We start from the raw sequence: 25,659 nt of genomic DNA, 5'->3' as shown, positions 1-25,659 counted from the left end.
AAGTCAATGAAAAAGATGAACACTTCAATAGAAAAACAGCAAAGGACATTAACAGAAAATGGAAAGAAACTATCACATATAGCCAATAAAGATGTAAAAAAATTTTTTTTCAACCTCACTACTAATCAAAGAAATGCAATTTAATGTAATGGGATGGGATTTATCACCTAGCAAATTAGAAACGATAGTTCAAAGTGAGAATGGGTAATGCCAATAAAGGTGTGATGGGAAGGTTACTCTTATTTACTGTTGGAGGGAGTAAATTAAAATACACACATATATATAATATATATAGAATGCAACTTGGCATTTTTTATGTTCTTCTGTATTACCTGAATTTTCCGCAATGGTCCTTTTATGTTCATTTACAAAATAAATTTTAACGAATTTCAGGAAAATAGTGCATGCAGGAATCATTAAAGCTGGGACTTTATTAAGTTAACAAAACTACTCATTGAGAATGATTAAGCTAATGCAGAGAGGGCAGCTGGTTAATCTGTCCTGCATCCACCTTATCCCCCCTCCAGGGCTGCATGGGGAATGGGAAGAGAGGGGGGAGGGAGGGAAGTGGATGGGTGGAAATTCAGGTATTCTTTATCTGCTCTGATTCTATACTAAATCCTTTCTATTATAGCACATACATGGATTCATCTGAATGGAAATGGTGGCTTCCTATTATCAGGGCTTTTGTTACTAACTCCAAAGACTTCTTAAGCTCTCTGTGTGCAGTTGCTCAAAGTCCATCATTTAAACAGAACTTTTAACTGCTTTTCTAAGGAGGTTTTGGTGTGCTCTGCCAACTGCTGACTGTCGCTATTACCTGACAATGGTGTCCTTTCTCAGCTGCATGCACTTCTTCCACAATAGCTGCTTTTTCTACTCACACTCTTTGGCACGGAGGAGAATGAACCACACTATTTGTAGAGACAGCCAAATGGGCAAGGCAGAATTTTGATCAAATGGGCACTGATAATAACTAGTAGTAAACTCAATCCAGAAAAAATTTTAAATGTTTAAAATCTTAAGGTCACTAGAAAGTTTTAAAAATTCAAATTTATATACATATTTTAGTGACAGGAAATTATGATAGGATGATCAATAATAGAAATAATAGAAATATTTCTCAAGCATAGAAATATGCTACATTACGATAAAATTCTGCAGTGGAGTGGAATGAAATGTGAACTCAAGGTAGAAGAGGAATGATTAAAAAAAAGTTTCCAACTGTTAAAGAACATCTTCATATATTTCTTGAAAGGATGAAGGAGTACATTAAGTTGCTGTAGTATTTAGATTTAATTGAATAGATCTAAGTAACGCAACAATGGGTAAAAATGTCAATTTTTACAATATGTAAGAAATTACATTTATTGCAATTATTTTATTCTTTAGTAAAGAACTTCAGATGTCAACCCAAAAATTGTGTTGAAGGAGCATATTGCTTTTTAAATTTCTTTTAGGGAGTAAATGAGCAAAATTGTTTAAAGATCACTAGTAGAGAATATTCATTATTTATCCTCAACCTATAAAATGACTCCTTTTATGGAAGGGAGGATTTGAAAGGAAAGAAAGACTCAAGAGCTAAGGTCTGCGGTCCCCTGGGAGTTAGTCTTCCTGTGGCAGTTCTTCCCTCAAAAAGAAGGTGAAAAGTGTTAAAGAAAGGAAAACACAGAAGTAACCCTAATTAACCAAATAACATATATGGAAACGCTTGACAATTAGGCTAACGCTGCTAATCCCAGTAAGGAGCTGTTAAGAGGTAAAAAGGATCCTACTGTTATGAGATGTATAATCAAGTGGGTTTATATCCCCAAGGTAATCATTACATTCATTTATAGTTTACCTATATTACTTTGATTCTTTTGAATACCTTCTGTTATTTGTTTAAGGCAGAGATTAACACACTTTTTCTACAAAGGGCTAAATAGTAAATATTTTTGGCTTTGCGGGACATGTAGTTTTGTATTGAGACTACTCAATTCTGCTGTTGTAGGGAGAAAGCAGCCATAGACATTCCATAAACAAATGGGCGTGACTGTGTGTCCATAAAACTTTATTATGGACACTGAATTTTGGATTTCATATCAATTTCACGTGTCATAAAATATTCTTCTTTTGATTTTTTTCAACCATTTGAAATTGTAAAACCATTCTAGGTTCACAGGTTGTGCAAAAACAGGCAGCAGGCCAGCTTTGGCCTACAGGCAATAGTTTGCCAAACTCTGGTTTTAGATAGACAGTGTTTAAAGGCTCCTCTATGCTAAAGAGTGAGCATGGTTTCTGGGAGGATACACAAGAAACTGCCATTGTAACTGTATTTGGGTAATGGAAATAGATGACTGAGCTAGGAAGACTTATTTTTCAGTGTACTGTTTGAATTGCTTACCTTGTGCTTGTGTTACCATTTCAAAAATTAAAGAGTTTCCATTTTTAAAGCCCCTTCAGGAATCACAAACCCAACAAACCTGATTTGAGTGGACCTTACTAACTATCTGGATCCTAGAGAGCTCTATTGTTAGCTAATCAGGGGCACCCACATGGTGAGTCTCTAGCCAGGGATAATAACCCAAATGAGGCAGAATTAGGGGAACTGGACTTTCATTTGGGTGAGCAAATGATAAATTATTTCCTAAACCTTTGTGCCAACAGAAGAATGAAAGCCTTATCTTATGCCATTTCTCCAGGAAGAGCATGCCAAATGTCACGGAATTTGGCAGAACTAAGCAAGAAAAACAATAAGTACAGATGATTTCATTGGGCCGACATTTCTTCGGGGCCTATTGTGTGCCAGGCGTTTGAACTGAAGGTGCCAAGTTTATATGAACATATGGAGAAAAATATATTACAGAAATACAAAATGAAGATGAGCGTACCTGGAAAACATTCGAGAGCTGCCACGTGCTGTGGAAGTGCAGGGAGCTTGATGAACATGGCTCAAGGTGAAAAAAGACAGATGTGAGGAGAGGAGACCACAGAGGGAAACCTGGTCAGAGTCACAGAGCTGTAATTTTTTAAAGATGAGAGAAAATGGGTCTAAAGTTAAGAGTATGTTTGGGTTGAATATTAGGAAAAATTCCTGAGTCTTCACATTGTGGGTTCCTGGAAAGCATCATTATGGGAAATTGTGGAAATTCCTATTCCAGAGATAATAGAAGCTCTATCTAGAACAATAGTTGCCTGAATTTGGGGGAGCTTTTCAACCCATTTATTACACAATATACAGACACATATACATTTATCAGCACCGCACTCTCCCGAGTGAGCCACAGGCCGGCCCAGACACATATACATTTAGTATACTTTATTTGTGTATATATTCACATATACACATTGAATATATACGTATACAGTTGATATATAAGTTTTGAAAGTTGAATTTCCCTAGTCCTCAACTAGCTTATTAGTATGAATGAGGTTCCGTTAATAGCAACAACTCAACTTTTAATGGCTTATCCCTCGGGACCTCCAGCTCTCTTTCAGGGCCTCCCTCCTCTGCCCCCCCAAGTATTTCAGGTGTGGCTTAGAGTCTCTTCATGTTCATAATCAAGTCTGTTCTGGCTTCTTCTTCTTCCACTACTCTTGAGTCCATGGGGCAGAGTGGTGCCCAAGCAGTAGTCATGACTCCTCTGCTGGGTACATCTACCTGGGTTACAACAGTACCTGGGTGCTGCTGCTGTTTCATAATTGCCCCAGAAAGGCCCTGAGCCCTCTGGGGTTCAAAGTTCTACTGTTGTATGTGGCAGATCTGTTTGAAGGTGAGGGTGGAGTTGAAATGAGCTCTCTCTCTCCTACTGTTGCATTCTGTTGGCAGGGTCTGTCTTATACCTCAGTTGTTTCCAGACTTCATTTTACTTACATCCTCTCCCTTCTCACCTCTGGGTGGAAGGAAGGCCTCCTGAATCTAATATGGACTGGTCAAACAGGGCTACACTGAAAATTATGCATTTCTTTAATGACTGAGGCTTTGATTTGAGGCGAAGGTCATGGTTACTAGCTCCCTCTGACTTTTGAATGGGTTTTCTCCCAACAGAGCCCTTGTCTTATTGGATAGGAGAGTTTGGTAGTACAATTTGGTAGAGTTGGTAGGTTTATGCCATTGGTTTATCAGGTGGATTGCCAGTTGGTAGGGCTATGTCACTGGTTTACTAGGTGGATCCAGATATGGCCGGACCCCCATAGTGGCACTATTTGTGTTCTTTCTCAGGATTCTCTGTCTCATTTTTGCATATCGTTCCCTGTCTGATGACAGGAGCACATCTGAATTGTGATATTTTTGCAATGCAGATGTGCTCTAGTATTGCCCATCTTTAAAAATTGCCCTTGAGGGTCGGCCCCGTGGCGCACTCCGGAGAGTGTGGCGCTGGGAGCGTAGCAGCGCTGCCACCGCGGGTTCGGATCCTATATAGGGATGGCCGGTGCGCTCACTGGCTGAGCGCGGTGCGGCCGGTCACAAAAAAGACAAAAAAAAAAAAAAAAAAAAAAAAAAAAAAAAAAAAAAACCAAAAAATTGCCCTTGAAATCATGTCCTCTCTCAGCCACCTCCTTATCTCTTGACTTCCTATCTCTTCACACCTAAATCTCTCTACTATTAAGAGTGTCCTGTTCATTTTCATTTCATGAAAATATGTAATTATGTATGTCTTTGTGTGACATTTGTTAAACGTCTCTGTTCCTCATGAAGCTTGATGTCATAAATCATGGATGCTTTTTTTTTTTTCTTTCCTTTTGACATTTTATCTCCAAAGATCCAGCACAGGGCTGAATGCATAATAAGTGCTCAATGAATGTTGAAAGCATGAATAAATGAATGAATGAAGCAAATAGGTTTCTGGTGGACTACCTTACCAGCAGCCAAATGTATCTGAAACTCACTTCTGCTTGAGCTGGGACATTTGGTGAGTTAGAGAAGAAGAAATAGAGACATGAATAATGGAGAAATTCTAATGAAATAAATAGTTGTCCAATAGAACCTGATATTCCCTTCCTGAGCAGCAATTATAAATAGCTATTTGTTTGTAAACAAAATATTTCTCGGTGGAGACAGGATAAACAAGTTTGAAAATCATCCTCAGAAAACAGCCTGGGAAAGAGGTTCTGACAGCACATCTTTTATTATTCCATCTTTCAAATTACTTCTTTAGGGAAATAGAAGACAACTTAGGAGGAAGGGAGAAAAGAAGACCTAGAGAGTTAGCTCAAAGTAACACTGCTTCTCTTGGATTCTTGGATTTATTCTGGACATTTCTACAGGATGAAACATCAGATATTTTGGTGAGATTTACCATTATTTTTCATTCTACCATACCTCTTTTTACCCTAGATCAATATATGACCAAGGTAGACCATGAGCGGGAAAATACAAGCCAAGCCCCTGAAATTTTCTCTGAAAGGCAGAAGTAAAAATGATCCTGGGGGAATACTTCCTAAATTTGTGATCTGTTGACGTAATGCCCAAATAGTCAAGAAAATTCCAGCAGGAAGTGGTTCTAAATTACTATCATGTGTTTATAAAGACCTGTTCAAATTTGTAATAAAATTTAAGATAATAATCATGGATTCATCCCATTTTTAATCAAAGCGTTTATATATGTTTCTGCTTTTTCTACATATAAAACAAATAAAGACACAACCAAATTTCATCATATCTTGCCCAAATCTCTCAAGTGCTGAAATTTAAATGAAAACATACAGTATTTTCCTAGATAAGTTACAGAGTATCTTTTCTGAAAGCACACATCTTGGACATTTTTAAGTCCATACAAGGTGTAAAAATAATAAATATTGAGAAAAGATACATTCAGAAAGACTACGGCAATATACCTACAAAGGAAGCCATTCATCCTTTTGTAAATTAGCTTCTTCTCTCTCCCTATTTCTCTTAACTATCCACCCTTGCCCCTGCAACCACAAACTATTTATTTATTTGCCTTTCAGAGTGTTTTCTTGAAGACCACCATAACGAAAGTGCATTCTCAAATTGAAAAGTTTGATGGGATCAAAAATGAATCTCATCGAACACTCCCATTTACCAGCCACAGATGAATTTTCTCTTTGTGAAAATATATTTGGTAAGTTGTCAAGTTCACTCGAATATCAACAAAAACAGACTACAGTTTGGAAATACATGAGAAAAAAGCCTAGATGATGAGTCCAACGGAGAGTCAAGAAAATGTTTTTGTTCCTTCTAAGTCCTCCATAAATATTAGCCACTTTGCAAAGTTAGCCATGGATTGGACCTTGGATTCATTGAGCCGAATGGTCTTCCTTTTTATAGACGAGGACTGCAAGACTCTGGGAGCTTTGTGACTTGCCCAAGGCCATGAGGCTAGATAATTAACAGAGCTGGGAATAGAAAGTGATTTCTGCTCTAGGGCTAATTCTAATATTATTATAGCAGGTACTAAAGTATGAAATTATGATTCTTGTGGTTTAATATTATACCTCTTAAAGGCTGAGGTTGCTTGGTTTATAGGTCTGCAGTAGGTTTCCTTTCCACCACTCCTCCAGTGCTGGGGGATCTATGGCACAGTGTCGGGATTAGTCACTTATGCTGAATTGGTACTAATTGTACTAAGTTGTTTTCAGTAGATCTGTAACTAGATGATACCATAAAATGATATATTGCTCCACGTTATGCATTTATGAAAAACATCTCATTATAGAGAGATTCAATTGAGAACATTAGCAAAGAGTCAGCAGGGGCAATATTTTAGGTGGGGCAGGGAGCCTTTCTGCTACTCTTAAAATAATTGCCTTCTGCATAATAGCCCTGCTGGGAAGCTTGGATGCTCCTAGTTTTCACCCTACATTAGTATATGGACCATGGTAGACTACGAGAGTAAAAATGCAAACACTTGAAATTCCACAAAGTTCAATGTGTTAAAGCATAGTCCCTTATTTGGTTGCAGACACCACTGGGGGAGATTAACTAATAGTTTAAACTATTAACTGCTAGTCATTAGCATTTTAGTGTGTAAAGGTTTATCATGTCATTTCCAAGGAGAAGTCATTATTTGTCTTACCTATTTGCGTGTCTACCTGCCCCCATATAGTATAAGAACATTTAAGTGAAGTGACCATATTTTATGAGTCCTAGTATGCACTTGATAAATAAGAATCCAGTAATAAATAATAGAAGGGAAGGGGGAAAGACATTTAGGGAAAAAGAGATGTTGATAAGTAACTCTCAGACAGACCAAAGGCAGCAGTAATTCTTTAAGAAATGCCAATTTTCACATGTACTTGCTCCATCTTATTTTTCCCAACTGGCTTTTCTTCAGCCTGTGGATGAAGTCAAGGGTTATGGGAGGCCCTGCCTCTGTGTCTGGCCACTTGACCATTTGCTTCTGGCCTTCTCTTCTATAGCTCTTTAGAAAAATCAATGTAAAAACATCTTTTTTTTTTTTTGTCCTTCCAACTGGAACTCACAGAATAATTAGGACAGTTGGTACCTACCACAGACTAAGGAAAATTCCACTTAAGATTATTTCTTCAAATAAAAACTCTCATTTTCTGCTCTAAAATTTTATGATTACATGTTGAGATCTCCAAATCTGAACTTTGGTGTCATTGTTATCAAACCAATCTATTCAATTCCAATTTGTACACAGGGAGGAAATTGGAGGGTTTCTCTTACAAACTTGCTTAGCTTTAAGCAAGCACATCAGGTTGCAGGTTGACCTCAGCAGCCAGGAGGTGAAAAAGATCTCAATAAATAAGGAAAAAGTTAGGAAGGAGCTGCCAGGTTAGAAGCATCTGAAAAGGACTGCTGAGGGAGCACTGACTCCTGCTTCCTGTGTCACAGTTTCCTCATCCCTTCTTTTCTGGACCACGTTCTTATCCAGTTTACTAACACTGCGTTTACATTTTTGAGCATACATAACACAAGATGCCCGAGGGGTAATGCACAGCTGTTTTTCCTGGCTGGAGCAGGTTCCAAATCTTTATCTGGTCCCCTGTTCTAGTAATCTAATCTGAACCATGTGTGACCACTGAGATTCCTTTTCCCTTCTCCCCACTAAGCCCTAGAGCCAGCTCTAAGCATTCTTTCCAAATCTCTTTCCTCAGGGGCCCCAGTCTCACTCCACCCAACATACCTGAGCTAAAGGTATGCCAAAGGGGAGGAGGAAGGAAATTTTGATTGCTTTATTCCTCCTCTCCATCTTCTTGTATGTCCCACTGACATTTATAGATTCTATGGCCCCTCTCTGAGCTGAGGGTGGAGGATACCAGGGAAAAGACTGTGGCCCACGGATGAGTAGCCCGCAGGGCCTAACTCACAACTACTGGATCTTAAGTTATGCCAGAGATTCAGAAGTGCTTAACCATGGGTTCAACCAGCCAGAAAGCTGAACTGCTTTCCAGTGCTCCAACTGTGTACTGAAAACAGCATCACGTTGTTACCATAAGGACAAGTGAGCTTTACAGTAGAGCATACAGATAGCTGTCATTTCTTCCATTCAAACCATGAGCACTAGCGATGTGTTGGGCATTGGAAGAAAGCAGGGAATAAGACAGGCGAGATCCTAGTGGGGAGTGGACTCACAATAAACATGTAAATAAACACATAAACTAAATAACATCAGGGAGTGATAAGTGCTTCAAGAAAATGGACAGGGTGGGATCACAGACTGCATGGATGGGCTGCTGTCACATGTGGTCAGGGAAAGCCTCAAGGAGTTGACAATTGAGCTGAGACTGAAAGACAAGAAGCCAGGGAAAAATACTTCCAGAGGAGGGACTAGAACGTGCAAAGCCCCAAAGTCTGGAATGGACTTGGAAGGGCCTTGTCTTCTCATTTTTATTTAGGGCAATAGAAAGTCTAAAGAGGTGGCTCTGGACCCTGCTTGCCATTAACCAGCTGTGCGGGCTAAACAACTCACCCAAGTTCAATTGGTGAAAGATTATTAGGCTGGGAATTCTAAGATTCTGTCTAGTTTTAACATTTGAGTCCACAAAATGCTGCTGTTGACCATGCCAGAAAGTGGTGACTCAGTGGTATTCATCTGGTACATGACTTGGCAAGTCCTTTTTAGGTGGCCCCGGGCATAGTCCTCCACATTGCAGGTCATTATAAAGACCATAATTAAATCCCTACTTTGAGACATTGGGATGACCTGTACTAAAGACAAATACTATAGAATACTCACTAATGGGTGCTGGAGACACTAATGACCTTTCAGCCTCTTCTAGAGGTGGCCATGGGTCCCTCATTCTCCAAAGGCTTTGCTCAAAGTGAAGGGGAAGTATCTTCACCCATGCAAATGGTTACTCCAAAAAGCAGAGCCTGAAGCGAGGACTTGGGTGCAGGCAGTTTATGTGAGAGCTGATGGCGGGAGGAGAAGCCAGGAGTGGGGCGATGAGGTAGGGAAGGAGAGAAAACCCATCCAGGCGAGTTATCAAAGTCTCTGCTGTGGGCAAGATGGTCTCGATGCCACCAGGAGCCACATAGAGAATGGTGAGCTCAGGGGTCTGAACTGGAGTGTTTCCTAACCGGCTTCTGCTCCTGTTGGCTGAGGTCATCCCTCGGGGCATTAACTCCCCTGTACTTCTGGACTGTCCTGTGGCCAGGCGAAGCTGTCTCCTGTAGTATAGGAGAAGTTCTGGGCAGAAAGCAAGCAGACGTGCATCATGCTCGTCTGAAACGACAGGCTGCCAGCCCGGGGTAGGTCAGAGCTGGCATATGCAGCTCAAGTCACAGGCAGGCTGAAGGGATGTGACACCACACTGGAAAAAGAAAGAAAGAAGCTTGAACAGAATGGAATTATAGAGATGGGGCTGCAATCACCTTCCTGAGGTCCTTTAATTTATCCTGTTGTCAGACATCCCTGACAAATCCAGATGGGAATCTAACCCATCAGTAACTGAATCCACATGGAGGACTCGAAATGGAAAGACATAGTGACCTCGCAGAGATAGGTCTCCTTTCCTTTGGGAGGTCCAGAAAGGAAACTTGGTCAAAGATTAATTTAGTGGATTAAGAAAGGAGTCTCTTGTGAATGAAGAAGGCAATGTTTTATGCTATAAGTGCATAATAAAAGGTAATAATGACAAAGTCCACAGCTTTCCACAGTTAGACACAGTGAATAGGATGGGAGGTGGTATAGTAGTTAAAATCTATATTTTCTTTTAGCAAATTGTAGTTTAAAAACTTAAAAATCACAGAATTTTAAAGGCCACGTAAATAGACAAAGCATTCTGGTAACACGACAGAAGAAGCAAGAGAAAGTTGCCAGGGCAGTGGAGTCCCAACTCAGCACAGTGATATTGGGAAAAGTTCACTGAATGTTGGTGGAAATAAAGAATGAACTGAAAGAAATAAAGTCCCAGAGACAAGTGACACTCTCTGAACTTCAGTTTTCTCCCCTGTAAAAAGGGATGATAATGACCTTCACTTCATAGCTCCTTGGGAGGAATGAATGGGCTGGGTGGGAAAGTATTCTGTCATGTGCAAGGCATCATAAAACTTGGTAATTAATCCAGATTTGAAATGTAGTTGTTACCTTTTAAACTGTTGAGATGATAGATACCACTGCACTCATTCCAAGAAGGAAGTACTGTTTATCTTAGCATTGTTAAGTGCAAAGAATTTTCAGGGAGCCAACAAGTGTTAATAATATGTAAATAAATTTTTCAGTGCTCTAAGGAAGGAAACACATGTTCTGTCTCATCTTGGCATTACAGCATTGCTAACAACAGCTTTGGAATCCAGGTTTTCTATTATTTTTATTATTGTATCTACTAGTCTTTCTGAACTAGGCCATTCTGAACAAGGCCTGGCAAGTGGCAGGAGGCAGATCCCACACAGTCCTGTTCACTTACATTCCATTTCCTTTGGCTGCTTCTTGCTTTATGCTTCACTCAGCTGTTTGTGCCCATTTTCTCTGGGCATGCTTTATTTTTCTTTGAAGATACTCACTTTGGAATCTGGTTCTTGCCTCTTGTCTTAAAATTAAATTAAAAGAATCTTCCAGATGTTACACAATCAGTCAGATGTTTTAGAATACAATTAAAGGTTTTGAGATGCAGTTTTGTAGAACATTTCTGACATTTGATTTAAGGTATTTTTCCATCTCACTGAGTTCAACTCAAGTGAGTGTAGTTCTGACTTGTGGGGTGAATTAAAGCTGAAAGTTTCCAGAAGATGGAAAGCTACTGTTGTCTCAGACAAAATCAAGCTTTGTTTTAGCATACTTGAAATATTTTGTCACTACTCTCTCTTATCCACATATCTTTCACAGCTCTAAGCAATCTCTAAGGTTTTTATTAATTTACTGTGGTTTTGGATTTTTGTGTCCCAAGGAATCTCAGATCTGATATTCTTGCTAGTAGAGTAAAGAAATCGGAGAAGGAAAGAAGTATTGAATGAGCCTGTCCTTATTACAAAATAGACTACTGCTTCTTTTAGATAGGGCATTTATCGTTTGGAAAAATCATTCACTATGAGATGGAGAGTTATAAAGTTGGCCAGCTGGTGGGTGATTCCATTGTAGTCTAGGGCTTAGCTCTCAACCTTGTGGGCTAAGAAACAGAGTCTCAGGGGCACCAAGCTGAGAAAGATTGACTATAAAACTAGATTGCAAATTTATAAGCTTAGAGTAATGAAAAGAATTGTGACGATGACAACTACCATTCCTTGAGTGCTTTCTATGTGTCAGACATCATGCTAAGTACATTTTAGATTTGTTAGCAGACTGCGTGGGTTCAATTCCATCTCTGCCATCTACGATTCTGTGGTCTTAGCCGAATTCCCTAACTCTGTGAGAGTTATTTGCCTTATTTATTAAAGTGCTCAGAAGAATGCCTGGCACATTGTAAGTACTCTATTTACCATTAATATTAATTCTCATGACGCTCCTATAAGGTTGATAGTATTACTATTTCCCTTTTCTGGTGAGAAAATGAATATTTAAAAATGTTAAATAATTTGCCTAAGATTCCATAAGTAGTAAGTAGGCAACCAAAACGTAATTAGAACAAGGAATTAAAATTGAATGTTTAAGGCTTCAGGCTAAGAGAATACTCTTATTCGCTTTCTCAGCGGAAAGAGTCTTTTCACTGAGATCGCATCACTCAAAGTCTGTTGGCCATGTCTCCTCTCAAAGATAGTTCTAAGAAAAGCATGGCTAACATTTGCTCTGGGACTTCCCTTTTTTATGCTTTCCTAGCTGATGCCCCACTCACCATGACTGGCAGATCAGTCACATTGCCTCCAAGTACCATCTACAACAGTGCTGTGCAATAGAACTTTCTATGATAAAGGGAATGTTCTAGATCTACTTTGTCCAATACAGTAGCCACTATCTACATGTGGTTATTGAATACTTAGTGACTCGTGTGACTGAGAAACCAACTCTAATTTAATTTATATTAGTTTAAATTTAAATTAAAAAATAAATTTAAATAGCCATATATGGCTAGCAGCTACTGTATCAGAGAGCACAGATCTTCAGGAAGAAGTGTATGTTTAGAAAAATGAAGGTTTTTCAAGATGGCGGTGGCTGCGGCGGTTGGCGCAGAGTAGCTGAGGTGGAAAAGGCGGCCACTGGGCCTCAGACAGCTGGGAAACTTGTGGACCTTCCTCTTGCCATTTCTTAAGGGAGGACCGCTGCTGCTGGCTGGTCATGGGGGCTGACTGCCACTTTGCCCTCGGCAGGAGAGGCTGCCTCATTTACAGGCAACAGCTTTGAAGAATGGAGCAGGAAAAGAACTGTTTCATAGCTGCAAAAACGAGTCTCTAAACAGGGAACATGGCGCCAGGGCTGCTGTGGATGCAGACAGGATCCCGGAGGCCAGGGCTGCGCTGAAGGCGGCCAGCTGCTCTATTCAGGATTCGAGGTTTCAGGCTGGCATAAAAGAAGATTCCTGGGAAACGCCCGAGCCACGCCGTGGGACCGAGCAAGCAGCCCGAGGCGGGAGTGGTCGAGAACGGGGAAGGCGACAAACCAGAGGCAGAGATTGAGCACCCGACCTGACGCAGCCCTGTGAGTGACCCCTGGCCCGGCCCTGCTCGAGGGCTGACGCCCACCCAGCTTGTGCCTCCATTTTCCCAGGTGCTGGCAGCTCTGCCCGGCTCGGCTCCTCACTGAGCCTTCCCACTTGCTTGCCCCAGCGCGGGGCTTCCCGGGGCCTGAGGGCTGGCCTCCCCTCCCACTCTCTCCGCGGTTCTCTGGCGGGGCTGGTGGCGTGGGGTGTCCCAGGCCAGTGTTGGGAGGGCAAAGAAGTACAGGCGGGGCCGACTGTCACTCCACCACACCCTGGACTCCGGCCCCCGGTAAACTTCCTGTTACTGGGAGTCAAAAACAATCTCTGCGGCCACCAGCTTGGAAAAACGCCTAACCAATTTCTGGTTGGGAATAGTGTGGTAGGAGAGTTCCCAAGTCCGCTTGAACCTGCCAGAGAGCTGATTGCAGGCGGGCGCTAGACTCGGTCCATGCCAGGGGGATACAAAGGTGAACAAGTCCCGAGAAAGCTCTACAGTGCTACAACGGCACCCAGAGTGACCGGTCATCTGTGCCTAGCAGAAGCCTGGTAGACTTCCTGGGCGAGGCAGTGCCGAGCAGGGTCTTGAAGGCCCAGCTGATAGACGAGGGTTGCAGAAGACACGTCCCAGCCCAGCCCAGTGTGCACAGAGTGGGGAGACGTGCGGTGAAGGAGGCGGAGACTCGACAGAAACCACACACCCTGTGGGGTCACCAGTACATGATCCAACAGCCTGGGCCAGACCATACGGAACAGGGAGAAGTCCTGCACGGGAAGTGAAAGCTCAACAGAGATCACACACCCTGTGGTACGTGATCCACCAGCCCAGCAGAGTCCAAGCTGACCAGAAAGGCAGCTCCCCGGAGAGGCCCAAGACCTGAGGCAACCATAAACACAAGGCACTAGAGGCCAACTGAGCAGTCACGGAGGTAGCCATACCAAATTGGCAACCACAGCAACATCTTAGTTAGTCAATAGTATCAAACCAGTGGACTGTGAAACCCCCTGCCACAATGAATAAACATCAAAAAAAAGATACCAGAAATACAAAAAATCAAGAAAGTACACCACCAAAAGTTAATAAATCTCATACTCTAGATCCTATAGAACAAGAAGCCCTTGAAATGACTGACAAGGAATTTTGAGTGATAATTCTAAGGAAACTGAATGAGATACAAGAAAACTCAGCTAGACATCATGATGAAATGAGGAAAAGTATACAGGATCTGAAAGAGGAAATGTACAAGGAAATCAATGTCCTGAAAAAAAATGTAGCAGAACTTGCTGAACTGAAGAAGTTATTCAGCAAAATAAAAAACACAATGGAGAGTTTAACCAGCAGGCTTGTCGAAGTTGAAGAGAGAACCTCTGAACTTGAAGATGGGCTGTTTGATATAACACAAGCAGACAAAAAGAAAGAAGAAAGAATCAAAGACATTGAAGAAAATCTGAGAGAGATATCAGACAACCTTAAGCGCTCAAATATCCGAGTCATGTGTATTCCAGAAGGGCAGGACAATGGAGATTCCATTGAAAACATATTCAACAAAATAGTGGCAGAAAATTTCCCAGGTATAGGAAAAATCACAGATCTTCAGATCCAGGAAGTTCAATGATCTCCAAACGTATTCAACCCAAAAAGGCCTTCTCCAAGACATGTTATAGTCAAATTGGCAAAACTCAGAGACAAAGAGAGAATCTTAAAAGCTGCAAGAGAGAAGCATCAAATCACCTATAAGGGAGCCCCAATCAGGCTAACATCAGACTTTTCATCACAAACCCTAAAAGCTAGAAAGGAATGGGATGATATTTTCAAAATACTAAAAGACAAAGATTGCCAGCCAAGAATACTCTACCCTGCAAGGCTATATGTCTGAAATGAAGGGCAAATACTATATTTCTCAGACAAACAAAAACTGCGGGAGTTCACTACCACACGACCACCCTTACAAGAAATCCTCAAGGGAGTACTGGGTTTGGTTCCTGAAAAATAACTACCACTGCCACAAAAACCCAAGAAAAATCAAAACCCACTAGTATAATAAAAATGGCATTCATGAAGAGAAAACAAGAAAACAAAAACGCTATCTACAACCTAAGGAACCAACAAACACAGAAACCAAACAGTAAATCAGAAAGCAAGGAAGAAAAGACACCTAAGACAACCAAACAACCAATAAAATGCTAGGAATAAACCAACATTTTTCAATAACAACTCTTAATGTAAAAGGCTTAAATTCCCCAATCAAAAGACACAGACTGGCTGACTGGATCAAAAAGGAGGACCCAACTATATGCTGCCTTCAAGAGACCCACCTCACCCATAAAGATTCACATAAACTAAGAGTGAAAGGATGGAAAAAGATTTACCATGCAAACAGAAAAGAAAAACGAGCTGGAGTAGCTTTTCTTATATCTGACAAAATAGACTTTAAACTAAAAACCATAAAAAGAGACAATGAGGGACACTACTTAATGATAAAAGGACTGATCCATAAAGTAGACATAACAATCATAAATATGTACACATCCAATATTGGAGCAGCCAGATTTATAAAACAAACTCTATTAGACCTAAAGAAGGAAATAGACACTAATACCATAATACCAGGGGACCTGAACACCGCACTGTCAATATCAGACAGATCATCTAGGCAAAGAATCAGTAGAGAAACACAAGATCTAAACAAGACTCTAGACCAATTGGAATTGGCAGATATCTACAGAACATTCCATCCAACAACCTCAGAATATTCATTCTTCTCATCAGCACATGGATCATTCTCCAGGATAGATCACATATTAGGTCACAAATCAAGTCTCAATAAATTCAAAAAAATTGGAACTATCCCTTGTATCTTCTCAGACCACAATGGATTAAAACTAGAAATTAATAACAAACGAAACTCTGGAAACCTTACAAACACATGGAAATTAAACAGGATTCTACTTAATGACATATGGGTCCAAGAAGAAATCAAGCAGGAAATCAAAAAATTTATTGAAACTAATGAAAACAATGATACATCATACCAAAACCTGTGGGATACTGCAAAAGCAGTATTAAGCGGGAAATTTATTGCATTAAACGCTCACTTCAGAAGAATGGAAAGATGGCAAGTGAACAACCTAACACTTCACCTTAAAGAACTAGAAAAACAAGAACAATCCAAACCTAAAGTTAGCAGACGGAAAGAAATCATTAAGGTCAGAGCAGAACTGAATGAAATTGAAAGCCAAAAAACAATTCAAAAGATCAATGAATCAAAAAGTTGGTTTTTTGAAAAGATAAATAAAATTGACAAACCATTAGCATGGCTAATGAAAAAAAAGAAGAGAAGACTCAAATAACAAAAATTAGAAATGAAAAAGGCGATATCACAACTGATTCATCTGAAATACAAGGAATCATTCGAGACAACTATAAACAACTATACGCCAACAAATTTGAAAATCTGGAGGAAATGGATAAATTTCTGGACACACACAAGCTCCCAAAACTGAACCATGAAGACGTAGAAAATTTGAACAGACCAATAACAATAAAGGAGATTGAAGCTGTTATCAGAAGGCTCCCAACAAAGAAAAGCCCAGGACCAGATGGATTCACAGCAGAATTTTACCAAACATTCAAAGAGGAATTGACACCGATTCTTTACAAACTATTCCAAAAGATCGAAACAGACGCAAATCTCCCAAACTCATTCTATGAAGCAAATATCATCTTGATACCAAAACCAGGTAAAGATATAACCAAAAAAGAAAACTACAGGCCGATATCCTTGATGAATATAGATGCAAAAATCCTCACTAAAATACTAGCAAACAGAATACAGCAACACATATGTAAAATTATTCACCACGATCAAGTGGGATTCATCCCAGGGATGCAAGGTTGGTTGAACATACGCAAATCAATAAATGTGATACACCATATTAATAAACTCAAACACAAGGACCATATGATCATCTCTATAGATGCTGAAAAAGCATTTGATAAAGTTCAGCACTCATTCATGACAAAGACCCTCTATAAGTTAGGTATAGAGGGAAATTATCTCAACATAATAAAAGCCATAGATGCCAAACCCACTGCCAATATCATCCTGAATGGGGAAAAGCTGAAAGCTTTTCCTTTAAGAACAGGAACTAGACAAGGATGCCCACTCTCACCACTCCTATTCAACATAGTGTTGGAAGTACTAGCCAGAGCAATCAGAGAAGAGAAGGAAATAAAGGGCATCCAGATTGGAAAAGATGAAGTCAAACTGTCCCTGTTTGCAGATGACATGATCCTATATATCGAACAGCCTAAAACCTCTACAAAAAAACTCTTGGAATTGATAAATGATTTCAGCACAGTAGCAGGATACAAAATCAACACACAAAAATCAGTAGCATTTCTTTTCTCCAATAGTGAACATGCAGAACGAGAAATCAAGAAAGCCTGCCCATTTACAATAGCCACCAAAAAACTAAAATACTTAGGAATTGAGTTAACCAAGGAGGTGAAAAATCTCTATAATGAGAACTACAAACCACTGCTGAGAGAAATTAGAGAGGATACAAGAAGATGGAAAGATATCCCTTTCTCTTGGATTGGAAGAATCAACATAGTGAAAATGTCCATACTACCCAAAGTGATATACAAATTCAATGCAATCCCCATCAAAATTCCAAAGACATTTTTCTCAGAAATGGAAAAAACTATTCAGACATTTATATGGAACAATAAAAGACCATGCATAGCCAAAGCAATGCTGAGCAAAAAAAATAAAGCTGGAGGCATAACGAATGAAATACTGCCATTTGCAACAACATGGATGGACCTTGAGAGAATTATATTAAGTGAAACAAATCAGGCACAGAAAGAGAAATACCACATGTTCTCACTTATTGGTGGGAGCTAAAAATTAATATATAAATTCATACACACACACACACACACACACACACAAAACTGGGGGGGGAAGAAGATATAACAACCACAATTATTTGAAGTTGATACGACAAGCAAACAGAAAGGACATTGTTGGGGGGGAGGGGGGGAGGGAGAAGGGAGGGAGGTTTTGGTGATCGGGAGTAATAATCAGCCACAATGTATATCGACAAAATAAAATTAAAAAAAAAAAAAAAAAAGAAAATGTCCATACTACCCAAAGTGATATACAAATTCAATGCAATCCCCATCAAAATTCAAAAGACATTTTTCTCTGAAATGGAAAAAACTATCCAGACATTTATATGGAACAATAAAAGACCACACATAGCCAAAGCAATGCTGAGAAAAAAATAAATAAATAAATAAAAAATAAAGCTGGAGGGATAACACTACCTGACTTTAAGCTATAGTACAAAGCTATAATAACCAAAACAGTATGGTACTGGCATAAAAACAGACACACTGACCAATGGAATAGAATAGAGAATCCAGATATCAACCCACACACCTACTGCCATCTGATCTTTGACAAAGGCACCAAGCCCATTCACTGGGGAAGGGACTGCCTCTTCAGCAAATGGTGCTGGGATAACTGGATATCCATATGCAGCAGAATGAAACTAGATCCATACCTCTCACCGTATACTAAAATCAACTCAAAATGGATTAAGGATTTAAATATACACCCTGAAACAATAAAACTTCTTAAAGAAAACATAGGAGACACACTTCAGGAAATAGGACTGGACACAGACTTCATGAATACGACCCCAAAAGCACGGGCAACCAAAGGAAAAATAAACAAATGGGATTATATCAAACTAAAAAGCTTCTGCACAGCAAAAGAAACAATTAAAAGAGTTAAAAGACAACCAACAGAGTGGGAGAAAATATTTGCAAAATATACATCTGACAAAGGATTAATATCCAGAATATATAAGAAACTCAAACTCAAACAACTTTACAAGAAAAAAACAAGCAACCCAATTAAAAAATGGGCAAAAGAGCTAAGTAGGCATTTCTCTAAGGAAGACATGCAAATGGCCAACAGACATATGAAAAAATGCTCAACATCACTCAGCATCCGGGAAATAGAAATCAAAACCACATTGAGATACCATCTAACCCCAGTTAGGATGGCTAAAATCCAAAAGACTCTGAACGATAAATGCTGGCGAGGTTGCGGAGAAAAAGGAACTCTCATACATTGTTGGTGGGACTGCAAAATGGTGCAGCCTCTATGGAAAATGGTATGGAGGTTCCTCAAACAATTGCAGATAGATCTCCCATATGACCCAGCTATCCCACTGTTGGGAATATACCCAGAGGAATGGAAATCATCAAGTCGAAGGTATACCTGTTCCCCAATGTTCATCGCAGCACTCTTTACAATAGCCAAGAGTTGGAACCAGCCCAAATGTCCTCCATCAGATGGGTGGATACAGAAAATGTGGTACATCTACACAATGGAATACTACTCAGCTATAAAAACGAATGAAATACTGCCATTTGCAACAACATGGATGGACCTTGAGAGAATTATATTAAGTGAAACAAGTCAGGCACAGAAAGAGAAATACCACATGTTCTCACTTATTGGTGGGAGCTAAAAATTAATATATAAATTCACACACACACACACACACACACACACACACACACAAAAAAAAAAAAAAAAAAAAAACGGGGGTGGGGGGAGGAAGATATAACAACCACAATTACTTGAAGTTGATACGACAAGCAAACAGAAAGGACATTGTTGGGGGGGAGGGAGGGATGGAGAAGGGAGAGAGGTTTTGGTGATGGGGCACAATAATCAGCCACAATATATCTCGACAAAATAAAATTTAAAAAAATAAATAAATAATAAATAAATAAATAAATAAAATAAAATAGGTGATATTTTTCCAGAACAAAAAAAAAAAGAAAAAAAGAAAAATGAGGCAGTTAGTCATCGCTGAGAGAGAATCAAAGCGATCCAGCCAGCCATATCATGACAACATTCTGTGTAAATTTCACTCAGCAATGAGTTTCCTGGATCAGCATCCTGTGTATTTCATATTTAGTATACCAGGGTACTTCAAAAAGTTCATGGAAAAATAAAATTAAGAGGTAATACGAATCTTTCCATGAACTTTTTGAAGCCCCTTATAGGTGTTTCTGAGGGCAGCAGACAGGTCCATTTATTTCAGTGGAAAACTCCAAATAGAAGATTCAGGGGGCATTGGTCTTGGTTCACATCCTCTGGGTAGGTCTCCCTCTAAGATCCTCTCAAGGCTAGGATAGCTGTGGGATTGTGAGGAGAGGGGAATGAGAGCAGAAGTAAACTGAGGAGTGGGAACAGCTTTGCAAAGGGTGACTCTAGACTGAGCCATCCAAACCGAAATACACCCATAGACCACCACTCTCTTCCTCTTTCATGGCAAGTGTGCCTTAGTTTTCCAGCCGTGGGGTTTTGAGTCAGAAGACCTGGGTTAAAGTATCAGCGTCATCCCTTGCAAACTGGGTGACTATGAAAAACAACTGAGTTGCTTCTCCTCATCTTTAAAACAGGGCTGGAAATAGTGGGTGTCACAAGTAACACCTTCCTCAAAGGATGTACATGAGGATCCCATGAGATAAAGCACGTGGAATCACTCTGTAAACTTGTAAAGTCTGTAGAAATGTCTTAGCAACAGTTGTGGCATTACATAGATCACTTTGCCTTTCAAAACTGCTTTCATATTTATTATCTTCATATCTTTCATATTTATTTATCTTCGCAATAAGCCTTCGAGCGAAGCAGGGCAGGAATTATTATCTATGTTTTCTATCTGTTGATGCACACAAGGGTGGCTCAGAGACACCGAGAGACTCGGCTAAGGTTACACAGTACCTCTGGATGCATTATGCCTGGGCTGAAACCTGGACCTCCTGAGTCCCCTTGTAAAGCCCTCTCTTCTAAAAAAACAACCAAGAGACTTAGGCTTGATATCCAGAAGTTATGCTACAAGATAAAAAATGGAATTAGTCCTGCTTAATAAGCAACGCAAGCTACAACATGAGTCAAAAGCTGAATAATCCTCACATCAATGTGATGATGATGGGTAAACACCCATTGTACTAAGCATTATATAAATACTATTAAGTTTACTATGCATATAACTCTATGAGGTTGTATAATTATAAGCCTCACTTTACAAATGAGAAAATAAAGGCAGAAAATAGTTTAGGAATTTCTCCGTGGCCCACAGAGCCAGCAAGTGCCAAGAGAAGACTGGATATATTAGTTTGCTAAGGCTTCTGGAACAAGGTACTGCAGACTTGAGGGCTTAAACTACAGAATTATTATCTCACAGTGATGGAGGCTAGAAGTCCAAAATCAAGGTGCCAACAAGGTTGGTTCCTCCTGAGGGCTGTGAGGAAAGAATCTGCTCCAGGCCTCTCTCCTTGGCTTGTAAATGACCATCTTCTCTTTGTCTCTTTAAATCAGCTTCCGTCTATGTGTATCTATCTCTGTGTCCAAATTTCCCATTTTAAGGGCACAAATCACATTTGACTAGGGCCCACCTTAATCCTCATTTTAATTTGATTACCTCTGTCATAACCCTACCTCCAGATAAGGTCACATTCTGAGCTGCTAAGAGTTAGGACTTCAACATACTAATTTGGGAGGAGGCTCAGTTCAACCTATATCACTGGATACAAACCCAGTTGGCTTGGTCAGTTGGCCTCCAGACCTTACATGGTTAAGCATTAAGCGTTAATGCTTCCTGACACTACAAAATCACAGCATTCTGTAGCTTTTCGACAGGAACAAATGTCAAGACCTTGAGCCTGGCACTTGACCTCCAAATCCAGTTTTAGAGCCACTGAACAGAAATCTATCCTCTAAAAGTTCTTAAACTAGAAAAGTGCTCCATGAAAATGTTTATCTAAGAGGCTGGTTTCCAGCTTACTAGGCAATTTGGCATCGAGGACCTTTGTCATAAACATTTACAAATATTCTGCTCTGTAATGAGGTTAATCAGTAAACCATACAACCTCTGGCCTCTCTTTTGCCTTACCTAGTCTCAGTTTCAGTCTCTGTGAGTAAGCTAAGAATGGTAATGCAGTTTCAGGGGTTAGAAAATTCGAGTCACATTAATCCTCACCACAGCTGCACGCTGTCAGGATTTGTCCCGGAAATGATGAGTATGAAGCCTGCGAAAGGTAGGACACTGCTCACAGGTGCTCTTGCTTCCACGATGGGACTGAGGAAATCTGGGAGACTTTTGTTTGAGATCATAGCAATTGATCGCTGTTGAACATGACTCAGACACAGAAGATCAGGGTGGGAGGTTGAGATGGGGTGAACTTTTTAGGGTTATAAGCAGGTGAGTACCCTACCGGGATTACATCTAAGCATGTTTTCCCTAAAATTCCTCATTGGATATTATGTCAAATTAGCACCATTCTTTCAGTAAAACATTTAACAGTTCTGACATAATGTTAAAGGACACTTGAAAAATTATTTTAAAGTATATTATTTAATGCAGTATTTTTAAAATGGCAATCTCAGATGCCAGGGGATTATGGAATCTATTTAGTGACTTATGGCCAGCTTTAAAAAGTAGAATAAAATAGAACAGAACAGAAACATTAGAGTGCCCCTCAAGAAGCAAGGATGAGAGTCGTTTCATGAAAATTTTGTTTTGTGTGTACAAGGGTCATGATACAAAGTATATTTCAGACTATGGGTTGTGATAAAAAAATAATAAATAAAAAGAGATTGAAAAACACAAATTTAAAGAACTAGTTTTATAGCAGGTTTCTCCCAACAGTCTATGGCAAATCAGATATGCAAAGCGTTGAGCTTTAAGCCTAGGCTATTGTTTTCTCTGGATTAAAACATAGGTTATAATTAAAACACAGTATAATATGAATACTATTTTAATATTTTCTCAAAACAGAAACTTAGCAAAAAGAAATTTTAAACATTTTTACAATAATTTCAATTGTGAGCTATTTTTGATCATAGACTTGGCAGCATATCATGTTGTTTTAAATGGATGTTTTAAAGTGACCAACAGTGTATTTAGAAATAGAAATTAGTTGGAAGGCTGGGAAAGCAAATTTTCTATTCATTTCGATTTAACAAACATTCATTAAACATTTACTATGTGTCAGGCATTGTGTTAGGTATGAGGAATGAAAAAAAGGGAATATAATCTAATAAATTTCCCCACAAAGAGTTTACGGACTAACCACAACAATAACAAAAATGTATTGAATGTTTACATTGTGTCAGGCACTATGTACTTTACATTCTCTGTCTTAGTTCATCCTTGTTACAACCTCTCACATAGGTGCTATGTTATTCCAACTTTATAGAGGAAGGAACAGAAGTTTAAAGAAGTTCAATATCTTTCCCAAGTTCAGATATCTTAGCAAGTAGCAGGTGAATTGAATCAAGATTTTTCCACTCAGTAAGGCACTCTTAATTAGGATGTCATACCACCTCTAGTTTAGTGTGGAAGGTAAGCCCATAAATAAATAAAAACGATTGTACCTGCTCCTGATAAGTGCTATAGTAGAAGTCTGTACAGAGGGTAGGAGAGATTAATTCCTCCTGGGGTAACTGGGGCGGGACTCACAGAGGAGGTGTTCAGCTGACAAAGCAGGGAGAGGCACCAACATCCCAAAGGCCAGGTGCCAGGAACAGCAAACAATTTCACAAATGAAGCTGTGTCATCTAGTCAAGAAAGCATGGGTTAGGAAATAAAGGAAGGCCAAAAAGGCAATTTTTTTCATTCACTTCAATTCAACAAACATTCATTAAACATTTACTATGGTCAGCTTTGTCCCAGAGATGAAAAACTGGCCATAACGCAGACCCTTTCTCAGGAGCATCAGAAATTAACTACGAGGTCATGGGAAAGTGCCTTCGCTATTACGTGAACCTGATTTTCCCATTTGGGAGCACGGTGGTTCTGGTCACAAACTCCTTAGAGCTGCACTGTCTAATGTGGCAGTCTCTAGCCACACCTGGCTATCTAATTTTAAATTTTAATTATTTAGGATTGAATAAAATTTAAAATCCAGCTCCTCAGTATCACTAGCCACATTGCAAGCATTCAATATCCCCATGTGGTCAGTGTCTACCATATTGGTGGATACAAAACCTTTTACCTTCCCTGAAAGTTCCTTTGGGTGGTACTCCTTTAGAGAGTCTATTGAAAAGTAGAGACCCTCTATTCAGAAGAATTTTGCTTTCTTTTTCAGCGGTTCTCAGACTTCCTATGTGTTCCCATATAAGAACTCTTCTCTAAACTCTCATAGAGAATTTCTTGTCACAAAGGAATCCAAATTCTCATACTCCTTGGTAGACTGATTCCAAAAAATGTGCTCATAAATCCAAATATTAATACATATTTCCCCTTCTAAATTGTATAAAAATAAAAATAAATTTATCTTCTCAAAAAGCGTATTCTAAATTAAAGTTGAATTACTTCTACCCCCTCCACATTTTATTCTCTATCAATTTTGTATTTGTTTACTTGTTTACTTTTTTGTCACAGTCCTTGACATAACCCCCAACCCCAATACACAAAGAAAAGAAAGAAAAAGTTTGGGCCTTTTATTTATTTATTTATTTTTGGTACTCATTTCCCCAAGGTTGGACCTTGTCTGTCTGTCTTGTTCACTGCTGTATCCTCAGAGCCTAACACGGTGTCTGCTAAATAGCAAGTATTCAATATATATTTATAATGAAATAACTATCCTAATACTTATGTCCTCAAAACAGACTGTGTTGATAATGACTAATTAACTATCAATTAACTATCACTAAAATCAGGATTTTGCTAGGTTCTTCAGGAAACATGTCCTTTAATGGTACTTGACTTATCAAAACTTTTTCTTAACAGCTGTTTTTTATACTCAGAACTACCTTATGACATAGTAAGGCTGGGTGTTAATAATCCCATTTTTACAGATGAAATTCAAACAGAAAAAGGTTAGGCAGTGTTTAAGATCTCACGGTCAGGTAATTGTGGAAGCTGTTCTGTCCAACCATTTTGGAATATGTTGGCCACGATGGTCATTTTGGTTGCCTGTACATTTTCCTCTTTACTTTGTGGAGACGTGCTTTGAGAAGAGAGGCATTCTTTCATATTATTGTGAACGGTTCTCATAGTTCTACCATATTTTATTGCTTTAGCCTAATATTATCTGTATCTTTGTGAAAGTTTTCCATTTTAATCTGGATGATTCTAGAGATTGATATGACATTGATATCATTATCTGCTTTGAGTTGGGACTCCTTTGTGTTTCTTGATTATGAAAATATTTGTTTTGTTGAAATAATGCTCAGAAATCTTGGAATTGTCATCTGAGGACAAAAAGTTACACATTTCCCAGGAGTCTACGGAATTCAGATTCTGTCATTAATTGGTTGTTTGGACCTTGGGCAAGTTACTTAACCTTACTAGACCTGTGGTGGAGAGAAACGGGGCTGGGAGGAATGGGGACTGAGGGTCGTAAGAAAGGTTGGAGGATAAATCTAGGTATAAGTGAAACTAATGCTTTTAATATTTTTTAGTTCTTTTCAATCCTGTTTGCTCCAGAAATTTTAGTCATATTTGTTTATAAAATAAATCAGGATTTTGCTTACATCTTATCTTTTCTTTTTGGTTTATTAATTCCATATCTTTATCCTTGCATTTCATGGTCATAAAACAAAGCACCATTACTGAAATTTTTTGTCTGTTAGATCT

General features: G+C 39.3%; 1 protein-coding gene across 5 annotated transcripts in view; it reads left to right on the top strand.

The window, feature by feature from the left end:
- The first annotated feature begins 5,989 nt into the window (after positions 1-5,989).
- Positions 5,990-25,659, top strand: part of NR1H4 (nuclear receptor subfamily 1 group H member 4) — a 65,851-nt gene continuing 46,181 nt past the window's right edge. For 3 of the 5 annotated variants that reach the window (XM_063075472.1, XM_063075471.1, XM_063075470.1), the window contains exon 1: positions 5,990-6,068. In XM_063075472.1, coding sequence (XP_062931542.1) covers positions 5,990-6,068 — 79 coding nt within the window. Of the gene's footprint in view, positions 6,069-22,005; positions 22,115-25,659 lie in introns of those variants that run through there. The other 2 variants (XM_063075469.1, XM_063075468.1) reach the window with 1 other exon arrangement.

This window comes from Cynocephalus volans, chromosome 12 (assembly GCF_027409185.1).
Source record: "Cynocephalus volans isolate mCynVol1 chromosome 12, mCynVol1.pri, whole genome shotgun sequence".
In the NCBI taxonomy this organism is placed as follows: domain Eukaryota; kingdom Metazoa; phylum Chordata; class Mammalia; order Dermoptera; family Cynocephalidae; genus Cynocephalus; species Cynocephalus volans.
Note: the sequence above shows the minus strand (reverse complement) of the source record. Positions and strands in the feature narration are given on the sequence as shown.